Source organism: Bombina bombina, chromosome 5 (assembly GCF_027579735.1).
Source record: "Bombina bombina isolate aBomBom1 chromosome 5, aBomBom1.pri, whole genome shotgun sequence".
NCBI classification, from domain to species: domain Eukaryota; kingdom Metazoa; phylum Chordata; class Amphibia; order Anura; family Bombinatoridae; genus Bombina; species Bombina bombina.
In genome coordinates this window covers 1,119,522,102-1,119,545,770 of record NC_069503.1, presented here as the reverse complement: position 1 = coordinate 1,119,545,770, position 23,669 = coordinate 1,119,522,102, and the positions used below count along the sequence as shown (strand labels likewise).

The following is a 23,669-nucleotide window of genomic DNA, read 5'->3' as shown; positions in this document are numbered from 1 at the left end:
TGGTCCGGCTCCAAAACCACTGGACTGCTCACCTGCCTCCATCCTTCATTCCTGCTTTTTTCAAATAAAGATACCAAGAGAACAAAAAAAATTGATAATAGGAGTAAATTAGAAAGTTGCTTAAAATTGCATGCTCTATCTGAATCATGAAAGAAAAAATGTGGGTTTAGAATCCTTTTAAGTCTTGCACTTGTGTGGAAACCAAAACACCCCTTTAATTAAAATATTATCACGTGCAAGTTTGCATAACAAAACAAATGAAAATGCTATGGAAATAACAAATTCAAACACTTACCCTGCCATATATATCTACCTCTAATTGGGCTCAGCAGAGGTGAAAATATAAGATTATTTAGAACAACACAGGTTTGTTAACAAAGTAACCGCGAATGGTCCTGACTAAAGAATTTAAATAAGGCAAATGGTGGAGTGAGAAGGTTTAGCCATTGTAGCAAATAAAGCATTAATGTATTTAAAAAGTGGCCACACTCAGCTGGTATGTTCATTTTTTTGCACTAATACATAAAAAGCCTGTGTTTTATGTCTCCGTAATGCATCTCTGCATAGATGCAAAGGCAAAGCATGCAGGAAGATTCGAGTGTTTCATGGAAAGTTGAAAGTTCTAGTAATGATGTTGTTATTATGGATGGGCCAATGTTTGTTCAAAACAAATGTTAGATCTGAGTGTTAGCGCTCTTCAATGTACGCCTACAGGAATCAATATTCCCTTGTGATAAACGTTACATTCAAATATTTTATTGTTATATTCAATACTGAAATGCTACTTGAATAATAGTGTCTGTTCTTAAATAATATTTGGATGACAGAACGGATGCCAAGGGGAACATTCATTCTACCATTTAAGAATAAAAATACATACATGTCTTTATATAAACAGTGTGCAATTTCTAAATGTGATTATTATTATTATTTTTGTAAATGTATAATTAATTCCCCTGTACAAAAGATCTGTTCTATGCTCATATGTAAAATAATCTGTAATTGTCAAACTACTATATAAACAAACTCAAGACACTGATATTGATCATTTAGGACAAACAACATCATTCTTGGCTATTAGGAAGCATAGCAGAGACTTCATGTCAAAGCCAGTCGCAATGAGCATAAAATGGTCAATTCCAACTATGCCTATTCTGACAGTGCATTACAGCTACAACTAATTTTCCACTCTTGAAGAAATTGACTGCAATTTGATAATAGATCAATACCATTAATAGCAGCCATTAAGTGCATCCATTTAAAACACATAAACACTTTAATAAATAGCATTTATTGTAATAACCTTGCATGGCTATTTACATGGTCTTTTAATGTCATCTTTTTGAAATGTGTAAAATATTTCAAGATGAAGTATAGTAGTTAATTGCAACTTTTGGCCAGGTCTTCAACCAAAGAAACAATGCTTTAGCTCAAACAGCAAAGGTTTATCCTGCCCACAATACCAGTATTACACTACATTTGCACTATATTTTACACAAGATACATTTTGCCATAATAAAAACAGACAATGTATTAATGAGGTAATTGTAACTTGGTTAGTCTTTTCATTTAGAAATAAATTAATTATCACTCTAACTTAGGACTTTCCCATTGGTAGGTCACCCCTGAGTTGTTCACTTTAGCCATGGTTTAAATAACAATATCCTTGTTTATCATCAACCTCTATGCAAAATAGGTATCTAAATCAGCCTTACCCCTTATTAAAGGTCTTTCTCAAAAACTAAATAAAGTATATCACCAAAGTGAACTACAGCTGAATGTTAAGTGCATGTAAATTCCCTAAAAGAAAATGTTTTTACGGACACTGCAAAATGAATATAGGTCATCGACATGCTGGTGGCATTGCAATTCCCTCTAAACAGACCATTAGTGAACATCTCAAGAATGGCTCTCAGGAGTTAAGGGGTAAAACAGGTCAGCACTTTGCGAATGAAGATAGAATTTAAATGAGAGAAATTAATTTACCTTCTGTGAGAATTGTACATTTTTGACCCATCATAGCTATTGTTATCATTGGGGTAAAATTATACCAAACAATGAGGAAGCCAGCATTAGCCAGTGTCACGTGTTTTACAATAGATTTGTGTGCACTGAATTTTTAATATATTAAAATAAATTAAAATCTAGTAAAGCAGAAATTTTAAATTATTTAAATAATGATAAAAATAAATTAAAAAAAGAGAATCGATACAACACTACATGTTCACTGACATACTAATTTTGTATTATGATGACCAATGCTGGTTTTTTGAGGGAGTAACACAACAGACATACCAATATCTATTTTACCATTAACACATTATGATAAAAAAAATCTACAACTGTTGGATAAACTTCATTTTGATTTTGCCATGTTGGAAAACAGATTTGTTATTTGCAAAATATTTAAAAAAACATATAAATGAATTTGTACTAAATTCTTTACTGTTATAAGATAGCAAATATTTTTATAGTAACTCAATTAAACAATGTAGTATTTATAAAATAACATATGATTTTAAAACTAGACCTGCTATGTCTTCATCTGTAAAATAATAATTCATATTTTACTGAGCCTCTAGTTATACAAGTAAAATATCAACTTAATAAAAAAACTAAAATTTTGATTGCACCCATAATAGATGAAAACAGATTTAAATAGATGTCAAACTCAACATTTAATTTTCCTTTAAAATATTCAATTTAGTAATATAAAACAAGATCATTCACTTTTTATTTTGCCTGCTTTTCCTGTAAAATACCTTTACAGCAGGGGTGTCCAAACTTTGCTCTCCAGAGGTTTTGGAACTACATTTCCCATGATGCTCAGCTAGATAAAATGCTGGCTGAGCATCATCGGAAATGTAGTTCCAAAACCTCTGGAGAGCAAAGTTTGGACACCCCTGCTTTTACAGCATTACCCAAGCGTACCACATGACAGTGATTGGTCATCTCAGATTACACTCCTATTTACATTTGCTTCTAACTGGCCACAGCAAAGGAAACAGAAATATGGGTTCCACCAGGCTTTTCTAGGGGTATATGTCTGAACAGTTCTTGATTGGCAAAAGCTTGTTTTACAGGAGTAAATATTTGTTAAAACATTTCTTTTGCAATACAGTTATGAATTTAATGTACCTTTAAGTTGGAAAAGTAATGTAGGTTATTTTGGTTGTAGCAGCCTTGTTGAAGAACAAATTTGATGCAAATTACAAATGATATAGGGTACTTAATCATCCTAAGACAACAAAAAGCCTATGGGCTCCATGCATAAAGAAGCAGAACCTTGTCCATCCATATAATTATATCCTGTGTCCTGCATATTTAAATATGCAGCATTATCTACACACATGTTTTAATTTTTTTAATGTATTTTTATATTTTGAGCATTTTATTACGTGTATGCCATTACATTTTATTTCAATTGATGTCTTTGTTATACATATCTTAATTCCTTATCACCCATTAATTTTTACCACGATACTACTTTTGATTCCTTCTCAATCATTCATTTTTAATTTAGATGTAGGATGAATAATTAAATAACTAGCACAAGATAAATTTAATATTAATTTTATGTTAATATTTGTATATATTTGTTTTATCTTTTTACACGATGCAAATAAAAAATTAACAATATCTTGTGAAAGTAGTCAATATAATAAATAATTAGAAAAAATAAAGCAAAAACAATTTAATAGAGAGAGAAATAAATGTACATATTTAGTAGTGTTTTTAGATCGGATCTTACAAATGTTTTCTTGTTTGTTATTGTTTGTATCAATAAACTATGTACACACAATGTATAACTCTGACGTTTGTGATTACATATTTTCTAATTCTATACATTGAAGAGGATTCTAGGAAAAACATCCATTCCATCATTCCAATTAGAAAAAAAATCTTTTAAGAAGAGAAAAAAAACTCAGTAGAACATATTTTTTAGCACTAATGGATAAATCAATGTGGATACGTAACCCTCATCTTCAGGAGAAAAACAAGTGTTTGAGTAAACATAAAACCTTAAAAGCTAAATGATATTTTTTTTTTTTTAAGAATCCAAGGGTGTCATCAACTTCTGACATTGTTTCGTTTTAACAGGAAATCGAGAGCATAAGTGGGGCGTACATGAGTTTGTGTTATCCTGCTAATTTTGCCAATGTTCCTACACTGATTGATCTGCTATTACAGGCTGTTATTAAAAGGATGTTGTTGTAACATTTTATCATGATATTGAACAATAATACGTTTGTATAGATGTACCTGTAGACAATAAACATGTACATCAAGTTTTTAAAATTAAGTTTTCTTCAAAAGCCCATCTATCCAAAATGAGACACCCAACAATTTACTAAATATACAGAGGATCTATACAAAATAATAAAAGTAAAAAAAGATTATGTGAAATATGATGCATCATTATTTAATACAAGTGTCAATCAATAAACAAATGTTCAGTAAGAGGCACTGTTTGCACCAAAATTATTCAACTCCCAGAACCATAAAATACTTCTCCAACAACCCAAGAACAATTTTTAAATTTTTGTATATTAAATATATTTAAATATATATGGTAGATGTGAATTTTCAGTCACTCTGCACCAAAAACAAAAATAAATATTACATTACCGAACTACAAATTTGCTTTCACCAACCGCAAGATTTTGATTTTATGTGAAGAAGAAACTCAAGAGTTTAATGTCTCTCTAAACTTCTTAACACCATGCAACACCTTTTAATGTCTATTTTTTTAACCCCCATTCTTCCTCTTGTACCGCTCTCCTTGCACTGTGTAGAGCACTGAGAATATGACAAGGGTGTGTTGCGAATTTAGCACAGCTGTCCCTTTTGAGGTTTGGGGTGCTACGGTAATGAATAAAGATTCATAGTACCAATTACTAAAATTACCACTGCAAATGGATGAAACTTTAAGTTATATTTCTGGATTAAGTTTCTTCATACAAGTCTTTCAAATGAAAATAGCAATAATACAACATATTATGATGATGAATAATAATAAAATAATAAAATATCATCATCATCATCAACAAAATAAATATTAGTAAGAATGTAAATCACTTCTAATCAGGAGTTTCCCACAAGGAAACTAGACCAGATCATCGAGATCTGCTGCTGGCAGAAATGGGTTATGGCCAAAAACAGAACAAGGGCTTTACTACCTACACTGACCTTTACTTTTTTGGCCAGACCTATTACCTATTTACAAGTCCAAATGTCTTGTACACCATTTCTATACAATTTCATCTGCATGAGATGGCACCTCATGGGCACGGTTCTCTGTTCTATAATTTTTGTAATTGTCTTTTATAATTCGTACTGCACCTAATGTTCATAGCACTGCAGAATATGTTAGAGCTTAACAGATAAATAACAATATTAAAAAAATAAAATAAAAAAGTATCACTTTAATTAACTATCCAGTAAATATTAATTAAACATAATAATGAAGCTACACATAGAATATGGCAATAAAAAAATAGTAAAAAAAAATAAAAAGATGTATCACTGGTATGGATTAAAGTTTTACAGAAATGGTCTTTCTTTACAGCTTTAGATGTTTGAAGTAAACTGTGTTCCAACATGGCTGAATATAATTGGTCAGAGAAAAGGGTTAACAAAACTCAGTGTTGTCTATTAATGCAAATTCTGATCAATAACCAGCTGATATGTTATATCATTAAGGATACAGAATATTATTTTATTGTACAATTGTTGTATAAGACTTTCAGATGCTTGTGCGTCAAATCATTAAGCAATGAAACACACTACATTCAATGTCAGCATTAATCTATTAATTATCAAACAGGTTTTCCCTATGCTATTCAAAACTAAAACAATGTTTGGCTAGAGTTTCACCTAAAAAAAGTGCCTGTTCCAACTTAAGAACAAACCTACAGAACCTTGTGCGTAACCTGGGGACTGCCTATATATACTGTATATATTTGTATATATCTGTACCTATATAAATATATATATATATATATATATATATATATATATATATATTCATAATTCATATATACTGTATATGTATATATATATATATTCATAAACATGATTGGGTAAGCATGCAAGTATGGGTGTTAGTTTATTTTTTCCAGTTGTCATGCTTCATGGAAGAATACGTTAACGTGGTCACAATATTTGAAGTTCAAATTTTTGCGCGTGCCAGATTTATGTCCCTGTCCAAACTTTTTAGTTTCAACTCATAATACGAACACAGCCAAATGGACGCAAAAAAAACTCTTTCTAGCAAAGTTAACGTGCAAGGAGTGCAGATTAGCACTCAACTTGTAATCTAGCCCAATATGGGGCTGCTACCGATGTTGTCAAGTTTGTCTTGGACAAACTGTCCTGTTTTAAAGTATTCTAAGAAGCCAACTGCATATTCAAAGTAACTAAAACTTTATTAAAACAGTGATTTATGAAATAATCAAAAGAGCATATTTGTTAGTGTTTTATCAACAGAGACTATACATATGCTCATTACGTATGCACACTCTGCTATCACCTGAGTGTAAATAACAGCAAAAAGTTCCACTTTCACTTGTGAATACTGAGCTAAAGTTTTTATATTTAAAGAGACAGAGACATCCTATGTTGGCGCTATTCTATTACATCTCTTTTTTTTACCTAAGTGTTATTATATGGGATATATTTAAAGGGACATGAAACACATTTTTTTTCTTTCATGATTTAGAAAGAGTGTGCAATTTTGAAAAATTTCCAATTTACTTCTATTATAGATTTTGCTTCACTCTCTTGATATCCTTTTTTGAAAACAGTTCTAAATAGGCTTAGAAGCTGCTGATTGGTGGCTGCACATAGATACCTCATGTGACCCGTGTGCATTTCTATTTCTTCAACAAAGGATATCTAAAGAATGAAGCAAATTAGATAACAGAAGTAAATTGCAATGTTGTTTAAAATTGTATCACCATATCATATCCTTACATCTTTCTGTGTAAGTATATTCTCTATATAAGAAGGGGATTTTAGTGATGACGGATGATTCCCCCTTGGGATGCCTTGGGAGTTATGTAATTTTTTATTGCTTTTTTGGTATTTTTAATTTTTTCTTTCTTTTTTTTTTTTTTAATTTATTTTGGTGTGCATGGATTCTGATTGGCAAGATGTATAGGTATTTACAACTGTTCCAAAGGTTATTCGTAAGATTATTTATTTTAATGTGATTTATTGGCGGATGATATAGAGGCAATATGTTTCCCGTGCACTGTTAATACAGGTTTATCCATTATGACTAAGGGCTCTATTCAAGATGCTGCAAGAGCAGATTCTGAGCACCTTCAGCAGTAGGCTGTAGGCTCTACACCAACTATGAAGTGACCGCACCAGCCAATCACGTGTGCAGCTTGCACATTTCAACTCATGTGCAATGATAAATGCGGGCAGTGTATTACTGCCTGCAAGTCGCAATGCTGGCGGACAGGGGCGCCTGTCTGTCCGGCCCATGTTAAATAGAGGCCTAATTATACTTTAATAGGCGGTGCTGTCACTAAAAAATAAGTTAAAAAAAAATTATCAACAGAGTTTGCAATGTTTCTACAAGATGGAGTTGAGTGAATATGCAGTTGTCAACCTTGAAATTAAATGTAAGCTCCTTGATACAATGCCTCACTTAAAGGTCCATAATACCCAAATGTTTAAACACTTGAAAGTGATGCAGCATAGCTGTAAAAAGCTGACTAGAAAATATCTCCTGAACATCTCTATGTAAAAAAGAAAGATATTTTACCTCAAAAGTTCCTCAGTAGCCACCTCCCATTGTAAAGGATTTCTAAGCAGCATTTTAGTGTATCTGTCCTGGGACATCTGAAGGGATGAGCATCGTGCACTCTCATCTTATTTCACCAATCAGGTAAAGGAAGTTTACAATCAAATCTCATGAGAGTTAAGTCAAATCTCATGAGATCAAAGTAAAAGTTCATGACCTCAGCACTGCTGATGCTGATTGGCTGCTGTTCATTTCTTCATTTTTTTAAATTTTTTTACCTGCAGCTGGGAGCAGTTGAGTATAACTTTTTACACAGAACTTACTCTGCTGAGCTGAGGAGATTGTGAGGTAAAATATCTTCCTTTTTTACATAGAGATACTCAGGTGATATTTTCCTGTCAGCTTTTTACAGTTATACTGCATCAGTTTCAAGTGATTTAGCATATGAGTATTATGTCCCTTTAAACTCATGAGACTCTGAAAGGTTATTGACTATAGGCTTAAAGGGACATTAAATCCAAACCACACATTTATCATTCATCAATATAAAAACAAATATCCAATTACCTTCTTTTATCAAATGTACTTATTTTTCATAATATTCTTTGTTGAAGAGAATACCTAGGAAGGTAGTGTGCTTGTGTCTGAAGAACTATTCAATAGCAGTGTGGCAAGGATACTTTTAAGCACTAGATGGCAGCAGTGTTTGGACTATCTATTACAAGCATTCTTGCAAAACTGCTGCCATATAGTGTTCCAGACTTGTACGCTCCTTAGCCTGCCTACCTGCTTTGTAACAAAGGATACCAAAAGAAAAAATATTCATTTGATAATAGAAGTAAATTGGAGAGATTTTTTTTTTAACATTAACTTTCTGAATTATAAATAAAACATTTAATTTTGTCTGTTTAAAAAATTGTGAAATAATGGTATGTGTGACCAAACATATGTGTGTATGTCCCTGTGCATATAGAATGTGTGTTTATGACTTGTTTATAAAGTAAAAATGCAACTACAATTTATTTCCATTACTCAATGGTTAATTTGGTAAGAAGAAAACATTATCTTCCACAATTCCATCCATGGCTTGATATTTATGTAACTCATGGATTGAAAAACAAAATCTTTTATGTAGATGCTGGTTATTGAGCATTTTAATTTGCTTTATTTCACAAAAATGGACTTACCCAGCCCGTTCCTTCAGTTTTTTATCTGTTATTCCATCTTTGGACACAAGTTTATTGAACACCAGAATTCCAATAACCATGTTGACCTGTTGGAACACAAAGATGGAATTGTTTTATGATCTAAAAATACAAAAAGATAAGAACAGAGAATCAATATATATTTCGGATTGGATGGATTTTCACCAGGGATAAGTTCATATTTTTGCACTTTATACAGTTGGTAGGAATTCCATATTTTGCTAAGGTCACCAAAATTAAAATCCATCATATCGCACTTCGGCTTTTGGCATTGTCCAGGAAAAAATAGTAGTGGCCAAAAAACTAAATTTCACAAATAAAACACTTTCTCATCTCGCTAAAGGGTGCTGGTCATGTTAATGTGTTTCATATAGCAAATGGGACATAAAAGACAAAATTTAAATGTCATGGTTTAAATAGAGAATGTAATTTTAAGAGACTTTTTTAATTGGATTCTACTATGGGTTAAACACATAGATATATACAATAAAGCAATAATGAAATTCTCTAACATATTTTAGCATTCTCTTTTTACTTTTTTTTGTCCCTTTAACCGAGTCTTTCAAAAAAGAAGACCACAATCATTTCATGTTTTTATAGATTTAGACCCTAAAATCTGACAAAGTGAAAGTGACATTCATTTTATCTTACTATGAGCCAAGTATCCTATTGGCTTTTCTTGCTGAATTGTTCCACATAAAGTCTACTTCTATCATACACCAAAATATGATTTTGCAACCTCCTTATAATGTAGACAGGTGGTCAGAATATAAACTGCAACATAATTTTAGCTTAAACTTTTTAATTATGTCAAATATGTTTTTATAGTTTTTTTGGCTAGTTGTGTAATGTGAAAAATGATAAACATTAGCTGAGTGCACAAATGTTACATATTTAAACGAATACATAAATAATGACATAAACATAATGTATGTACTTGTAAAGCGCAGCTAATCACCCGTAAGGGTCTCAAGGCGCTGCTCATTTTATCGACCGTGGAAGGATGAAAGGCTGAGTGGATCTCGTCAGGGATCGAACCTGCAACCCTTGGGTTACTACAGAGCTCAGCTACAGTGCCTTAGCATGCTGAGCTATCTGTCTGGCAACAAAGATAGAGATTTATTAAAGGGACCCTGAACACTAAATACATTTCATGCACCTCTCACTAATCATGGGAGCAGCTATTATGGAACCTAAGTTACACGGCAGGAAGGCGAGTTACTGCACACGTGCAAACAGGTCAGCACTAGAATGCAGTGAAATATAGATTTCATTATGGCGACACCCATGACTAGATGGAGGTGGGAAATAACCTCAATACTCTGCTTATAAAATGTATTAGTGTTTAATGTCCCTTTAATCTTCAAATACAAAATGGCCCCTTATTTAAAAGGGACGTTGCAGTGTACATTTTCTCCCCTTTTATATGTTTCCTATGATCCATTTTACCTGCTGGAGTTTATTTAAATGTTTGCAAACAGCTCCTTTACCTTTATTTTGTTAATAGCTGTTGTCTGTTAAAACCAACACCTATATTAAAATGTGATTAATGCAGTATTCTCTTTAAAAAGGTTATGTAAACAGGAGGCAGCAAGAAATTAAACTCCCAGTGGGGGGTGGTGGTCAAGACGATATAGGGCTAGATAACAAGTGGCACGTTAACTCTTGTGCACAAGTGATGTCGGGTTTTTGCGTGCGTTAAAAATATCACATGTATTACAAATTGAAGGTAAATATGCTTGTGAGAGTGCAATCGCATTTTACGTTCGTCAGGTTAGCGCAACTGAAACCCTCACGTAAAGGGTAGAGTGTTAAAAAATGTTTGCAACAAACACAACATAAATATATTTCAAATTACAGTTAAACTCATATAAACACTATCTGATAAAAAGTATTCAAGTAAATATTTTAAAAAAAAGTTATAAGGGTTAAAAGGTTTTTGTATATGACAAGGTGTTTGACTGCAAAGGAATATAGTGTATATATACATACATGTCTAAATATATATATATATATATATATATATATATATATATATATATATATATATATATATATATATATATATATATATATATATATATGTGTGTTTGTGTGTTTGTGTGTGCAGATGTATTTATGTGTTTTACTGTATATTTAATGTACATATTTAACATTCCAATGTTCTTCACTTACAGGATAATGTAATTTTTATTGTAAATGCATATTTCTATATATATACCTATGTATACCTATACCTGTATATATATAGTCCTATAGCTATCGACTTTATATTAACATTATCACCTATATATAGAAATATTATTTTCTATGTGAAGAACATTGGAATGTAAAATATGTGGAACGCACTTCGGGTTTCACAATTTAGGTTTAACGCAGTGTCTGGTTAGCGTGCATGAAATATTGCTAACTTCAATGCGTGTTATTGAAATATTAAATATAAAATATAAAATATTAATACAAATTATTTTAAAACAATATACATACTATTAAGAATTCTAAATAATCCAAACCTATATCAAAAACCCCTATGCACGTTACTTTCAACTTGTAATATGAACAATACCTGATGCGAGCAAAACGCTTACTTCTAGCGAAGTTTACACTTGAGCGAAAGCGCTAAATTGTGCGCCACTTGTAATCTGGTAATTAGAGCTTTTTAAATAGAATAGCTGGTTTTGCTCTTTGAAACGCCACCAATAATTAACATTTCAATACCAATATATTGGCATTTGTGTATAGTGAGAGTCTCAGGTGAGTAGGTCAGAGTGTTCTGCAGGCTCAGTCCACTTAAATCGGCATGATCTTTAGGACAATGATTGATAATTTCAATTACCAAAAACCTTCTATTTCAAATATAATAAACAGACAGAAAGGTAATTGCTAACACATTGAGAGAAACACATTTTACAATAAAAATGTCCCTTTAATATATATATATATATATATATATATATATATATATATATATATATATATATATATATATATATAACTACAACAGTGCAACTCTCGGGAGGGCCCGCTACCCATTTGATCACTATAAATGTAATCTTGTATACCAACTATGTTTATAGCGCTGTTGGTGCTCTACAAATACCTGCTATATCAGTTAGTTGTAGAGTGCCAAAAGATTGTGCAGCGCTATCTATCTATCTATCTATCTATCTATCTATATATATATATATATATATATATATATATATATATAATTATTCTAATGAATTTATATAATTATATTCTATGAAATATAATTAGATAAATAAGCTATAACAAGATAGAATACCTATAAAGAAGGTTAATATAGAAAATATAACAAAATCTACAAGGCATACAAATATGTAGCTAGATAGTTATGTTGTAAAAAAAACATTGGCACACTAAGGGTAAAAAATAATAAGATACACAATACATAATGAGATAGTAAAAATGTAAGCGATAATAAAATAGGCAACCAATAAAAATAAAATAGATGTGAAGAAACAAGTTAGGCATGATGTAATATTATAGACAATGCATAACAGGATGTAACAAAGGAATATAAAAGAAAACGTTGAGGTTCAGTAATGAAAGGGGGGCATAGCTGGCTGGGAATTACCAGTGGCATAAGATAAAATAAATAGACTAAATATAAAAAATAGGAAGATAGCTCAGGTACAAGTAGAAAGATGTGAAGAGATAAATGGTGTATAGCAGCATGAACAAAGTTTCACAAGACACATAAAACAAAATATACAAGATAATGTAGGAATGAAAATGGGCAGTTTATACTAATACTGTAAGATGTAGCCATATAAAACATGAGTAACAAGATGTAACAAGAAGACAGCAAAGAAAATACCAAAACTACAGCCGCAGCAGGTCCCACAAATGCGTACAGGAGTCCTCCTTCCAGCGACAGCCAACAGCTGCAAGAGAATTAGAACGTTAGTCCCATTCACCAATAGCATTGTGTGGTTAACATTGTACACAGTCTGTAAATTCATTTTAAGTGCAAATTACTATTCACGCATCAAATAAACCTTCATTCAAATGTCTATGGCTAGAATGTATATAACATCATTTAGTCATATTGTCCTAGTTTATAGTTTACCTTTTATTTATTTAATTAGATTATCTTCAGAGCTTTACAGATGAAATGCCAAGTACATTGGGAACAAATACAACCCCTGTTCCACACCATCCCTCCAAAAAGTTTTAACCCTTATTTTAATCAATATAACCAACCTGTTTAGCACCCTATTTCCATCTGAAAAATATTTTCACACTTTCTGGTTTGTTCTTTTTTGTTAGTCACCTTAATAGACAAATTTAATCTGTTTAATCTGTTTTATATTATTATTATTAATCTAAAAGTCAAAATATGTTTCTTCAAGGTTCATTTTTGCACTTTGTTGCTTTATAAAAAAAAAACTTTGTAATTTGAGTTAAAGTTTAAACATCTGGTTGTTATATAAATGCTTAAAAGAACCATAAAGGGAAGCTAACAATGTTCAGCAAAAGTAAAATGTAGTTTTGTTCATTAAAGGGACAGTCAACACCAGAATTTTTGTTGTTTTAAAAGATAGATAATCCCTTTCTTACCAATTCCCCAGTTTTGCATAACCAACAAAGTTATAATAATACACGTTTTACCTCTGTGATTACCTTGTATCTAAGCCTTAGCAGACTGCCCCCTTATTTCAGTTCTTTGAACAGACTTGCATTTTAGCCAATCAGTGCTGTCTCCATGGTAAATTCACGTGCATGAGCTTAATGTTATCTATATGAAACACATGAACTAATGCCCTCTAGTGTTGAAAAACTATCAAAATGCATTTAGATTAGAGGCGGCCTTCAAGGTCTAAGAAATTAGTATATGAACCTCCTAGGTTTAGCTTTCAACTAAGAATACCAAGAGAACAAAGCAAAATTGGTGATAAAAGTAAATTGGAAAGTTGTTTAAAATTACATGCTCTATTTGAAACATGAAAGTTTTTTTTGGACTGAATGTAAATTTTCAAATATTGTATTATATATAGTTGTAGAGAATCATACGCTAAAGCATACCGCCACAATCCTTTTTTGGTAAAATGTATTATTGCGATGTTATTTTAGCTTACAATCATCGCTCATTCACTTACCCGCTCCTCCCACTCTCAGTTTGCTTATTCTCCCCCATCTAACGTAAACAGCGGCCCCACCCGCTGTTTACATATCGGCACTGCGCGCTCCCGTGTATTCTTTCAATTGCGCATGCGTTACTCCTGTTTCCTGTTTTCATCAACATAGTATTACCGTAACATATAGTAACATAGTACCGATATACGGAGCTCTTTCAGATCCACTAATCCAATCGCCACATTAGAAAGGAAATAAAAGGACTCCGTATAACATTGTATTGCGATGCCGTGTTTCGGTATAATGCGCATGCGCGAAATGTGCACAAGCTTAGATTACATTAGCTCTACACCGCAAACGAACGCATGAAGACGTATTACGTCATTGCAATGGGGTGGGTCCCCCTGTGGTTAGAGACATTATTGGGTATCAAGACGTCAATCAAAATATTGAGGAACGGAACGCTAATGCTGGGAGGAGGTTGAATTCAGCGCAAACAAGGCTAAAAATCGGAAAATAAAGCTATCGATTGAAAAAGGTAAAATATCATGCCCTTTAATTAATAGCTGCCTAATGTGTTTGATTTTCATTGTAATCAACAATCACATTATACAAATGTTTAGTAAACAAATCTAGTTCCAAGTTATTTTAGAAGTAATATTTTTTAAACATCCAGACATCTCATTGCAATTACCAATCCATATTCTATTTGTTTGTCAGTCTCGTGGTTTGAAATTATGATTTGAACTATGTTCTTACATTTTTCTTGCATTATTTAGATAGAGAACATTATACAATTTAAAACAAATTCCCAGTTTAATTCTATTATAAAAATGTCTTAATTTATTGTTATTCTTTGTTGAAATGCAAGACAGTAAGGTGAGGAGAGTGCACGTATCTGCAGCACTATATCCTGTCATGTAGTGCCCCATACATGTGCATAATACCTATCTAGATATCTCTTCAGCAAAGAATAACATGAGAACAAAGCAAATTAGATAATAGAAAAGTAATTGGAAACTATTTTAGAATTATATTCTGTATCTGAATCATGAAAGAAAATGTTTGTTTTGTCCCTTTTTTATTACTGCTGCACAGAAACATTAATATATAAAAATATTAGCGTAAATGTATAACATTGTTATAAAACTGCTGCCATCTAGTTGTCTTGCTAATGTATAACACTGTTATAAAACTGCTGCCATCTAGTTGTCTTGCTAATGTATAACACTGTTATAAAACTGCTGCCATCTAGTTGTCTTGCTAATGTATAACACTGTTATAAAACTGCTGCCATCTAGTTGTCTTGCTAATGTATAACACTGTTATAAAACTGCTGCCATCTAGTTGTCTTGCTAATGTATAACACTGTTATAAAACTGCTGCCATCTAGTTGTCTTGCTAATGTATAACATTGTTGCAAAATTGCTGCTATATAGTGCTGCATACACGTGCACACTCCTGAGCTTACAGCCCTGCTTTTCAACAAAGGATCATTAGAAAATGAAGAAAATTTGATAATAGAAGTAAATTGAACGTTGTTAAAATTGTATGTTTTATCTGAATCATGAAAGAAAATGTCCCTTTAATACAGAGCAGTGAAGCCTCTGCACAAAATGTACTCTAAAGTGATGAGAAAAATAGAAAAATCCAGCAGCTTCACTGATTCTCTCACAGGATGATGCGAGAATATCTAAACTCTAACATGGAGGCGCTCAGGATGAAGACACGGATCACGGCCAACCGGCACCAGAAAGGTGATACAGAAAGAGAGCAAAAACAATAGCAGGAGTGCCCAGGAGTGCAATGTCCCTTTAAGATTGAGTTGGAAAAGCACAAAAACACTGTAAAATCTGCTAGAACATTTTTCTTTGATGGACTGGAATTCTCTGAATAAATATTATTGGTTAAAGGGATTGTAAACCCCAAAATGTTCTTTTATGATTCAGATAGAACATACAATTTTAAACAACTTTCCAATTTAATTCTATTATCACATTTTCTTCATTCTCTTGTTATCCATTGCTGAAGCGACAGCATTGCACTACTGACAGGAAGCTGAAAATATCTATTTAGCCAATCACAAGAGACAAATGTGTGCAGGCACCAATTAGCAGCAGCTCCCACTAGTGTATGATATGTGCGTGTTCATTTTTTAACAATGGATACTAAGAGAACGAAGCACATTTGAAAATAGAAGTGAATTTAAAAGTGTCCTAAAATGACTTGCTCTATCTGAATCATGCACGTTTAATTTTGACTTTCCTATCCCTTTAACACAGTGCAAAGCACTAGACAATAATCAGGTTTTCTACTCTATGGGTTTCTAATAGTTGGAAACAGAATCACGTTAGAAACTTTACTTAGCTCTGCAGATAAGTTAGACAACAAAATAATAAAGGCTAAACCTATCACAGAAAAACTGATGAAACAGTGCACAACTCTAATCTCAAGTATATAAAAATCAGTAAACAATACAATTATAATCACTATTCTCCCCAAATTACCTCTCTGGCTTTTTTTTTGCAAGTGCTCATTCACTCTGCGGTTCTGCAGGACCATTCAATAACATAACTCTTATTACAAATGCTTTGCTAGTTTATGTCCATAGACAAAATGTAGACTTTATAGTTAGAGCGAGCAGCGCCAGGTCTTTACGAATGACTATTTGCTTGTTAAGTCCCTATGTACATCAGACAGCTATAAGGCCACCTACAGAAACAAATATTAACAATACAAAAACACAATGCAGAGCACGCAATGGGCTGACAGAAAGTAACTAACCTAAAGAAACTGGCACACAGATAAAAGGTTAGCTATCACTGAATGCCAATGAGTTCTCAGACAGCTGACAGCGGGCAATTGTTTCTGCTGCAAGCAAAAGTCAATATTACAGAGACAGATGTCTGGGAAGTGTGAAAATCTGCAACGCTTCAGACCACTGCACCTTGGTGTGACAGCATAGGGCAACAGCACACACACTGCTGGTCTGGAGGGACTGTAGGAAAAGCTACATCCTCTGGGCTGATGTGAACATTATGAGTATGGTACATTATATACTATATGCATTTTATTCTGAGACAGCCCAACCTTACCTATGGGAAATTAATGGGTGATTTACATGGTGATTTCGCTATATATTGTTTCATTTTAGTTCATTTAATTTTATTTATTTTTTTATTTGGTCCTTACTTTTAGTATAGAATGAGCAAAGTAAAAATATCCTACACAGAACGTTGCATGACCTAAGCAATATAAAGTCAGTCCCTTTAAGTATAATGATCCCCCAATAACCTGCAAATAGAAAATCAAGGTTTGGGTCCAAAAATGGCCACAGCTTTATTAAGAACATGGAAACATATCAAATGGTGTTTGCTTTCCTACTCATTAAAGGGGGATTATAGTCAAAAATGTTCTCTGATCCATCTAAGAACAAAGGTTTCAAAATAAAAGACAGCACTATGTATCTTGACAAATGGATGCTAATATGCTACATAAATCATTTTTTTATGCTGTAGGTGTCCCTATTAGCCAGTAAACAAGAGCATCCTCTTGCTATTTTCACCTCAAATTTAAACAGCTTTTATTTTTATTTTTTTTCATACAAAACATATTTTTAATACGTCTACCTGCTGCTATATTGTGATGACCCTTTAAATCCTTGTAGACTAAGATCTGATCCACTCATATTGCTTCACAGGGTTCAAACCAGTACTAGGCCCGACCATGCTACCCAAATATTATCAACTTGCCAAGAGATGCCACCAGACTTCAGCATGGACAAGCACCTCCAACAAATGTCCAAACCCCTTAGTAAACTGCCAGAATAATAACTTTAAGGGTGGGAGGGAAGCTCTCTTCCTAATAGTTTTAAAATATCTGACTTGCCATTCTTTTTAAACCAACTATTCCCTACTAGCATCACCAGCTGTTAACTAAATAAGGTAGTCCTTATAGCCTCTCTGCTTCCCAAATGGTGTTCTTCCTTGTGCCTGGGCTTAGAGCTAGACCATTGTTCTGATGTCGCTGGGGATTCTCTCTGCGCCACTACAAGTTGTATTTCTATTCAGTATAAACAGGTAGGCCCCTGGTGGTTTGCTTGGTGGCCTGTGATACTTTACAAGGATGGGGCAGTGACTCATGAAGTGGTTGCTGTAGAGTTATGCACTCTCCTTCATTAATACAACTGTGTGGGGAGAAAACTTCTGAGATGGCCATCTCCACACCAGGAGAGAATTTCCCAGCAGCTCTCTTACTCTCCTTAGGCTGATGGAGAGGCTGCAATTCCTGGCAATCTTCCTTTCTGTGGGCTGAAGGCTGACAATACCACTGGCTGTAATGGCTATGACATATGCTGTATATGATAACTCCTTTAGCTTATATAAACACAAAACAGAGGTACGCTCCTTTAGCTTGACTATGAAGAAACCCCTCAAAATCACCCTATGTGTAATTAAATATATCTAGGCTCAGATGTCCACATAAGTAAATTATAGGAATAAAGCCTTAAACAAAGTCTTGAAACCTCAGCTTTTACTCATACTATAGTGAAATAACGTTCCTATACTCTACAGTCTACGCGTTTCGTTAGGCTCTAGGCCAAATATCATCAGAGCTGAACATGCAAAACTGTGTGATGGATTACAGCTGAGCGCATTGGTTTTAAAGGGCCTCCTGTTTCTGGGGGATATTAAAGATGACAAATCACTGTGTCCTGTCCCGAACTCGCTTTGCTAATTCTTGGACTTTGTGAATATTATAGTTATGTAGTTTAAAAAATGAAAGCTCTGTGATTCAGACAGAGAATGCAAGAATGCACGCGTCCTGAGCTCTATGTGACTGCTGCCTCCTAGTGTTTAAAAGTATATAACATTGTTAAAAACACTGTTGTAACCACATTTGCTATACAGTGCTCAAGACGTGCACACTCCTGAGCATAACTTTATATGCTCTTTAACAAAAAATACAAAGAGAATTAAGTATATTTGAGAATTAAAAAAGTAAATTGAATTTTGTTTTCATTTGCATGTTCTAATTCATAAAAGTTTAATTTTTACTTTAATGATCCTTTAAAAGGGTCAGTAAACACCTTAATAAAACAACTCTGCAACATCCAGTATTTATATTGCCCCTTTTTCATGAAATGTAACTCTGAAAATTGAATATTTTATAACTATCAGAATTTGAAATGCACCTGCTGACTTCTAAAGGCTAACCAGGCTACACATCTAGCTGTAATTGGCTTTAACTGATAACAACTGAAAAACAATGCCCTTTATATTAAAACATTATGATCGTTACTAGCCTTGTTATCTACAGAATTAAAGGGACATGAAACCCCAAATTGTTCTTTCATGATTCAGAAAGACAATACAACTTTAAACTTTCCAATTTACTTCTATTATGTAATTTGCTTTGTTCTCTTGGTAGCTTTTGTTGAAAAAAACAGCAATGCAATACTGGGAGCTAGCACTGGGTGAACCAATAACATGAGGCACATATGTGCACCCACCAATCAGCAAGTTCTGAACCTACTTAGGTATATTTTTCAATGAAGTATTCCAAGAGTACAAGACAAATTAGATAATAGAAATAAATTGAAAAGTTGTTTAAAATCACATGCTCTATCTAAATCATAAAAGACAAAAAAATGGGTTTCATGTCCCTCTAAGCTAAGATTGGTTTCTCTAAATAATGCAAATAGTGCGTGGAGTTTGGCTATTGAAAAACAATTGCAGTAAAACAGATGGTTATTTGGTTTGACTTATTTTATAGAGCAATACAGATTTTAAAACTATGATTGTGCCTAAACAACTTGACCTATCTCAGGGAACTAAAATAAAAGAGCCCTATTGGTTTATTATGAAGCAGGAATGGATACAACATGTATACAATTGGGATTTAAGGACTGACTGTTCATTGGCTGATAAGCGGAGCTCACATTACTGGCAGACAGTGACACACCTCACGCACATTACATTTTACGTTAAAAACTCTAATACATTAGAACCTCTCTCTTATGCACAAACAAATGTTGTCTCTCTTCTACATTAAAAAAAATCTTACTACACATTAGTGTGTGATGAATGATTGTTTCCAAAATATTTCTTTAAAAAAAAAAAAATATATAGCATTTTCAGTAATTTACAGATTGAAGTACTTTTGCTACAATTTTAAGGGTCTATGAGTATATATACTGTTTACAATTATATATATATATATCTCAACATTGGGCCAGATTACGAGTGGAGCGCTATTAATGTTTCTGTTCGAGCATTAACTGCACTAGAAGTAAGCTTTTTGCACCCGTCGGGTTGCGCTAGTATTACAAGTTGAATGTAAGCAGCTATTGCTCGCGAGGTAACCTGACGAGTGTAAAAAGCAGAACTATCACACGTGCAATAACCTATTTCCGATGTGAAAATATGAATATTTCTCATTCCAATGTTCTTCACATAGCAGAATATGTTCTTTTTATTCATAAATATATATTTCTACATATATTTGATTTTTTTAAACAAATATATATTTATAGCTATATATATATATATATATATATATATATATATATATATATATATATATATATATATATATATATATATACACACATGATTTGTATATAGGTATATATATATATATATACACACACACATGATTTGTATATAGGTATATATATATATATATATATATATATATATATATATATACACACATGATTTGTATATAGGTATATATATATATATATATATATATATATACACACACATGATTTGTATATAGGTATATATATATATATATATATATATATATATATACACACACATGATTTGTATATAGGTATATATATATATATATATATATATATATATACACACACACATGATTTGTATATAGTTATATATATATATATATATATATATATACACACATGATTTGTATATAGGTATATATATATATATATATATATATATATATATATATATATATATACACACACATGATTTGTATATAGGTATGGATATATACAGATATGTATAGGAATATCTATTTATAAATACTAAGAACATATTCTATGTTCAGAACATTGGAATGTGAAATATCTACAGTAAATACACCCCATAACACTTTACTAAATATGAATATTACATAAATATGCTTTTACATGTTTTCATCAACTGTAAAGGACTCTGATGTACTTATATGTCTATATGTGTGTATATTTGTATTTATTTTTATTAGATGGTGTTACTATGAGAGTAACTGTACTTAGTAATGTATTTTTGATGTGTTTTGTGACACATATTTGTTTTGCGAAACGGTTAACCAGAGCTCTGAGGATGCGGTAAATCACGATTGTGCTCAAGCAACCGCATTTACTTTCAACTTGTAATACAAGCAGAAAACCAGACGCATGGAAAGAACTGCAATAAACCCCTTTTCTCCAACATTGGTGTGTCCGGTCCACGGCGTCATCCATAACTTGTGGGAATATTCTCTTCCCCAACAGGAAATGGCAAAGAGCACAGCAAAAGCTGTCCATATAGTCCCTCCTAGGCTCCGCCCACCCTAGTCATTCTCTTTGCCGTTGCACAGGCAACATCTCCACAGAGATGGTGAAGAGTATGTGGTGATTAGTTGTAGTTTTTTATTCTACTATCAAGAGTTTGTTATTTTAAAATAGTGCTGGTATGTACTATTTACTCTGAAACAGAAAAAGATGAAGAGTTCTGTTTGTGAGAGGAAGATGATTTTAGCAGCAGTAACTAAAATCGTTTGCTGTTTCCACATAGGACTGTTGAGATTAAATAACTTCAGTTGGGGGAAACAGTTAGCAGAATTTTCTGCTTAAGGTATGACTAGCCATTTTTCTAACAAGACTGTGTAATGCTGGAAGGCTGTCATTCCCCTCATGGGGACCGGTAAGCCATTTTCTTAATGAAACAGAATAAAGGGCTTAATGTGGGCTATAAAATTGGTAGACATTTTTATGGGCAAGATCGATTGCTTTATTTGGGCTTTTTATAAAGATTGATGTTGATATTCACACTTATAAAATTTGGGGAACGTTTTTTAACGTCAGGCACTGGTTTAGACACCTTTTCAGTCAGGAAGGGCCTTCCCTGTAGTAGGCTGAGCCTCATTTTCGCGCCATTACTGCGCAGTTTCTTTTGAGAGCAGGACATGCAGCTGCATGTGTGTGGGTCTGAAAATATTTGAAGAGGTTCCTAGAAGGCTTCATTTGGTATCGTATACCCCCTGGGTTTGGTAAAGTCGCAGCAAAGGCTGTAGCTGGGACTGTAGAGGGGTTAAAACTTTAACCGGCTCCGGTTTCTTCATTTTAAGGGTTAAAGGTCTCAAATTTGGGGTGCAATGCTTTGAATGCTTTAAGACACTGTGGTGAAAATTTGGTTAAATTTGATCAATTCCTTCATAGTTTTTCACATATTCAGTAATAAAGTGTGCACTGTTTAAAATTTAAAGAGACAGTAACGGTTTTGTTTAAAAACGGTTTTTGTACTTTATTGACAAGTTTAAGCCTGTTTAACATGTCTGTGCCTTCAGATAAGCTATGTTCTGTATGTATGGAAGCCAATGTGTCTCCCCCTTCAAAATTGTGTGATAATTGTGCCATAGCGTCCAAACAAAGTAAGGACAGTACTGCCACAGATAGTAAAGTTGCCCAAGATGATTCATCAGATGAAGGGAGTAGACATAGTTCTACATCATCTCCTTCTGTGTCTACACCAGTTTTGCCCACGCAGGAGGCCCCTAGTACTTCTAGCGCGCCAATGCTTATTACTATGCAACAATTGACGGCAGTAATGGATAACTCCATAGCAAATATTTTATCCAAAATGCCTGCATATCAGAGAAAGCGCGATTGCTCTGTTTTAAACACTGTAGAGCAGGAGGGCGCTGATGATAATTGCTCTGTAATACCCTCACACCAATCTGAAGGGGCCGTGAGGGAGGTTTTGTCAGATGGGGAAATTTCAGATTCAGGTAGAATTTCTCAACAGGCAGAACCTGATGTTGTGACATTTAAATTTAAATTAGAGCATCTCCGCGCACTGCTTAAGGAGGTGCTATCTACTCTGGATGATTGTGACAACCTGGTCATTCCAGAAAAATTGTGCAAGATGGACAAGTTCCTAGAGGTTCCGGTGCACCCCGACGCTTTTCCTATACCCAAGCGGGTGGCGGACATAGTGAATAAGGAGTGGGAGAAGCCCGGCATACCTTTTGTTCCCCCTCCTATATTTAAGAAATTATTTCCTATGGTCGACCCCAGAAAGGACTTATGGCAGACAGTCCCTAAGGTCGAGGGGGCAGTTTCTACACTAGCCAAGCGCACTACTATTCCTATCGAGGATAATTGTGCTTTCAAAGATCCTATGGATAAAAAATTGGAGGGTTTGCTTAAAAAGATTTTTGTACAGCAAGGTTACCTCCTGCAACCTATTTCGTGCATTATTCCTGTCACTACAGCAGCGTGGTTCTGGTTCGAAGAACTAGAAAAGTCGCTCAGTAGAGAGACTCCGTATGAGGAGGTTATGGACAGGGTTCACGCACTTAAGTTAGCTAATTCCTTTATTTTAGATGCC

At 33.3% G+C, this 23,669-nt stretch overlaps 1 protein-coding gene across 1 annotated transcript in view; it reads right to left on the bottom strand.

Moving 5' to 3' along the window:
• ADGRB1 (adhesion G protein-coupled receptor B1) overlaps positions 1–23,669 on the bottom strand; it is a 736,329-nt gene that overhangs the window by 54,994 nt on the left and 657,666 nt on the right. Inside the window, 2 exon segments of the mRNA XM_053715405.1 lie at positions 8,944–9,029; positions 12,803–12,869. Coding sequence (XP_053571380.1) covers positions 8,944–9,029; positions 12,803–12,869 — 153 coding nt within the window.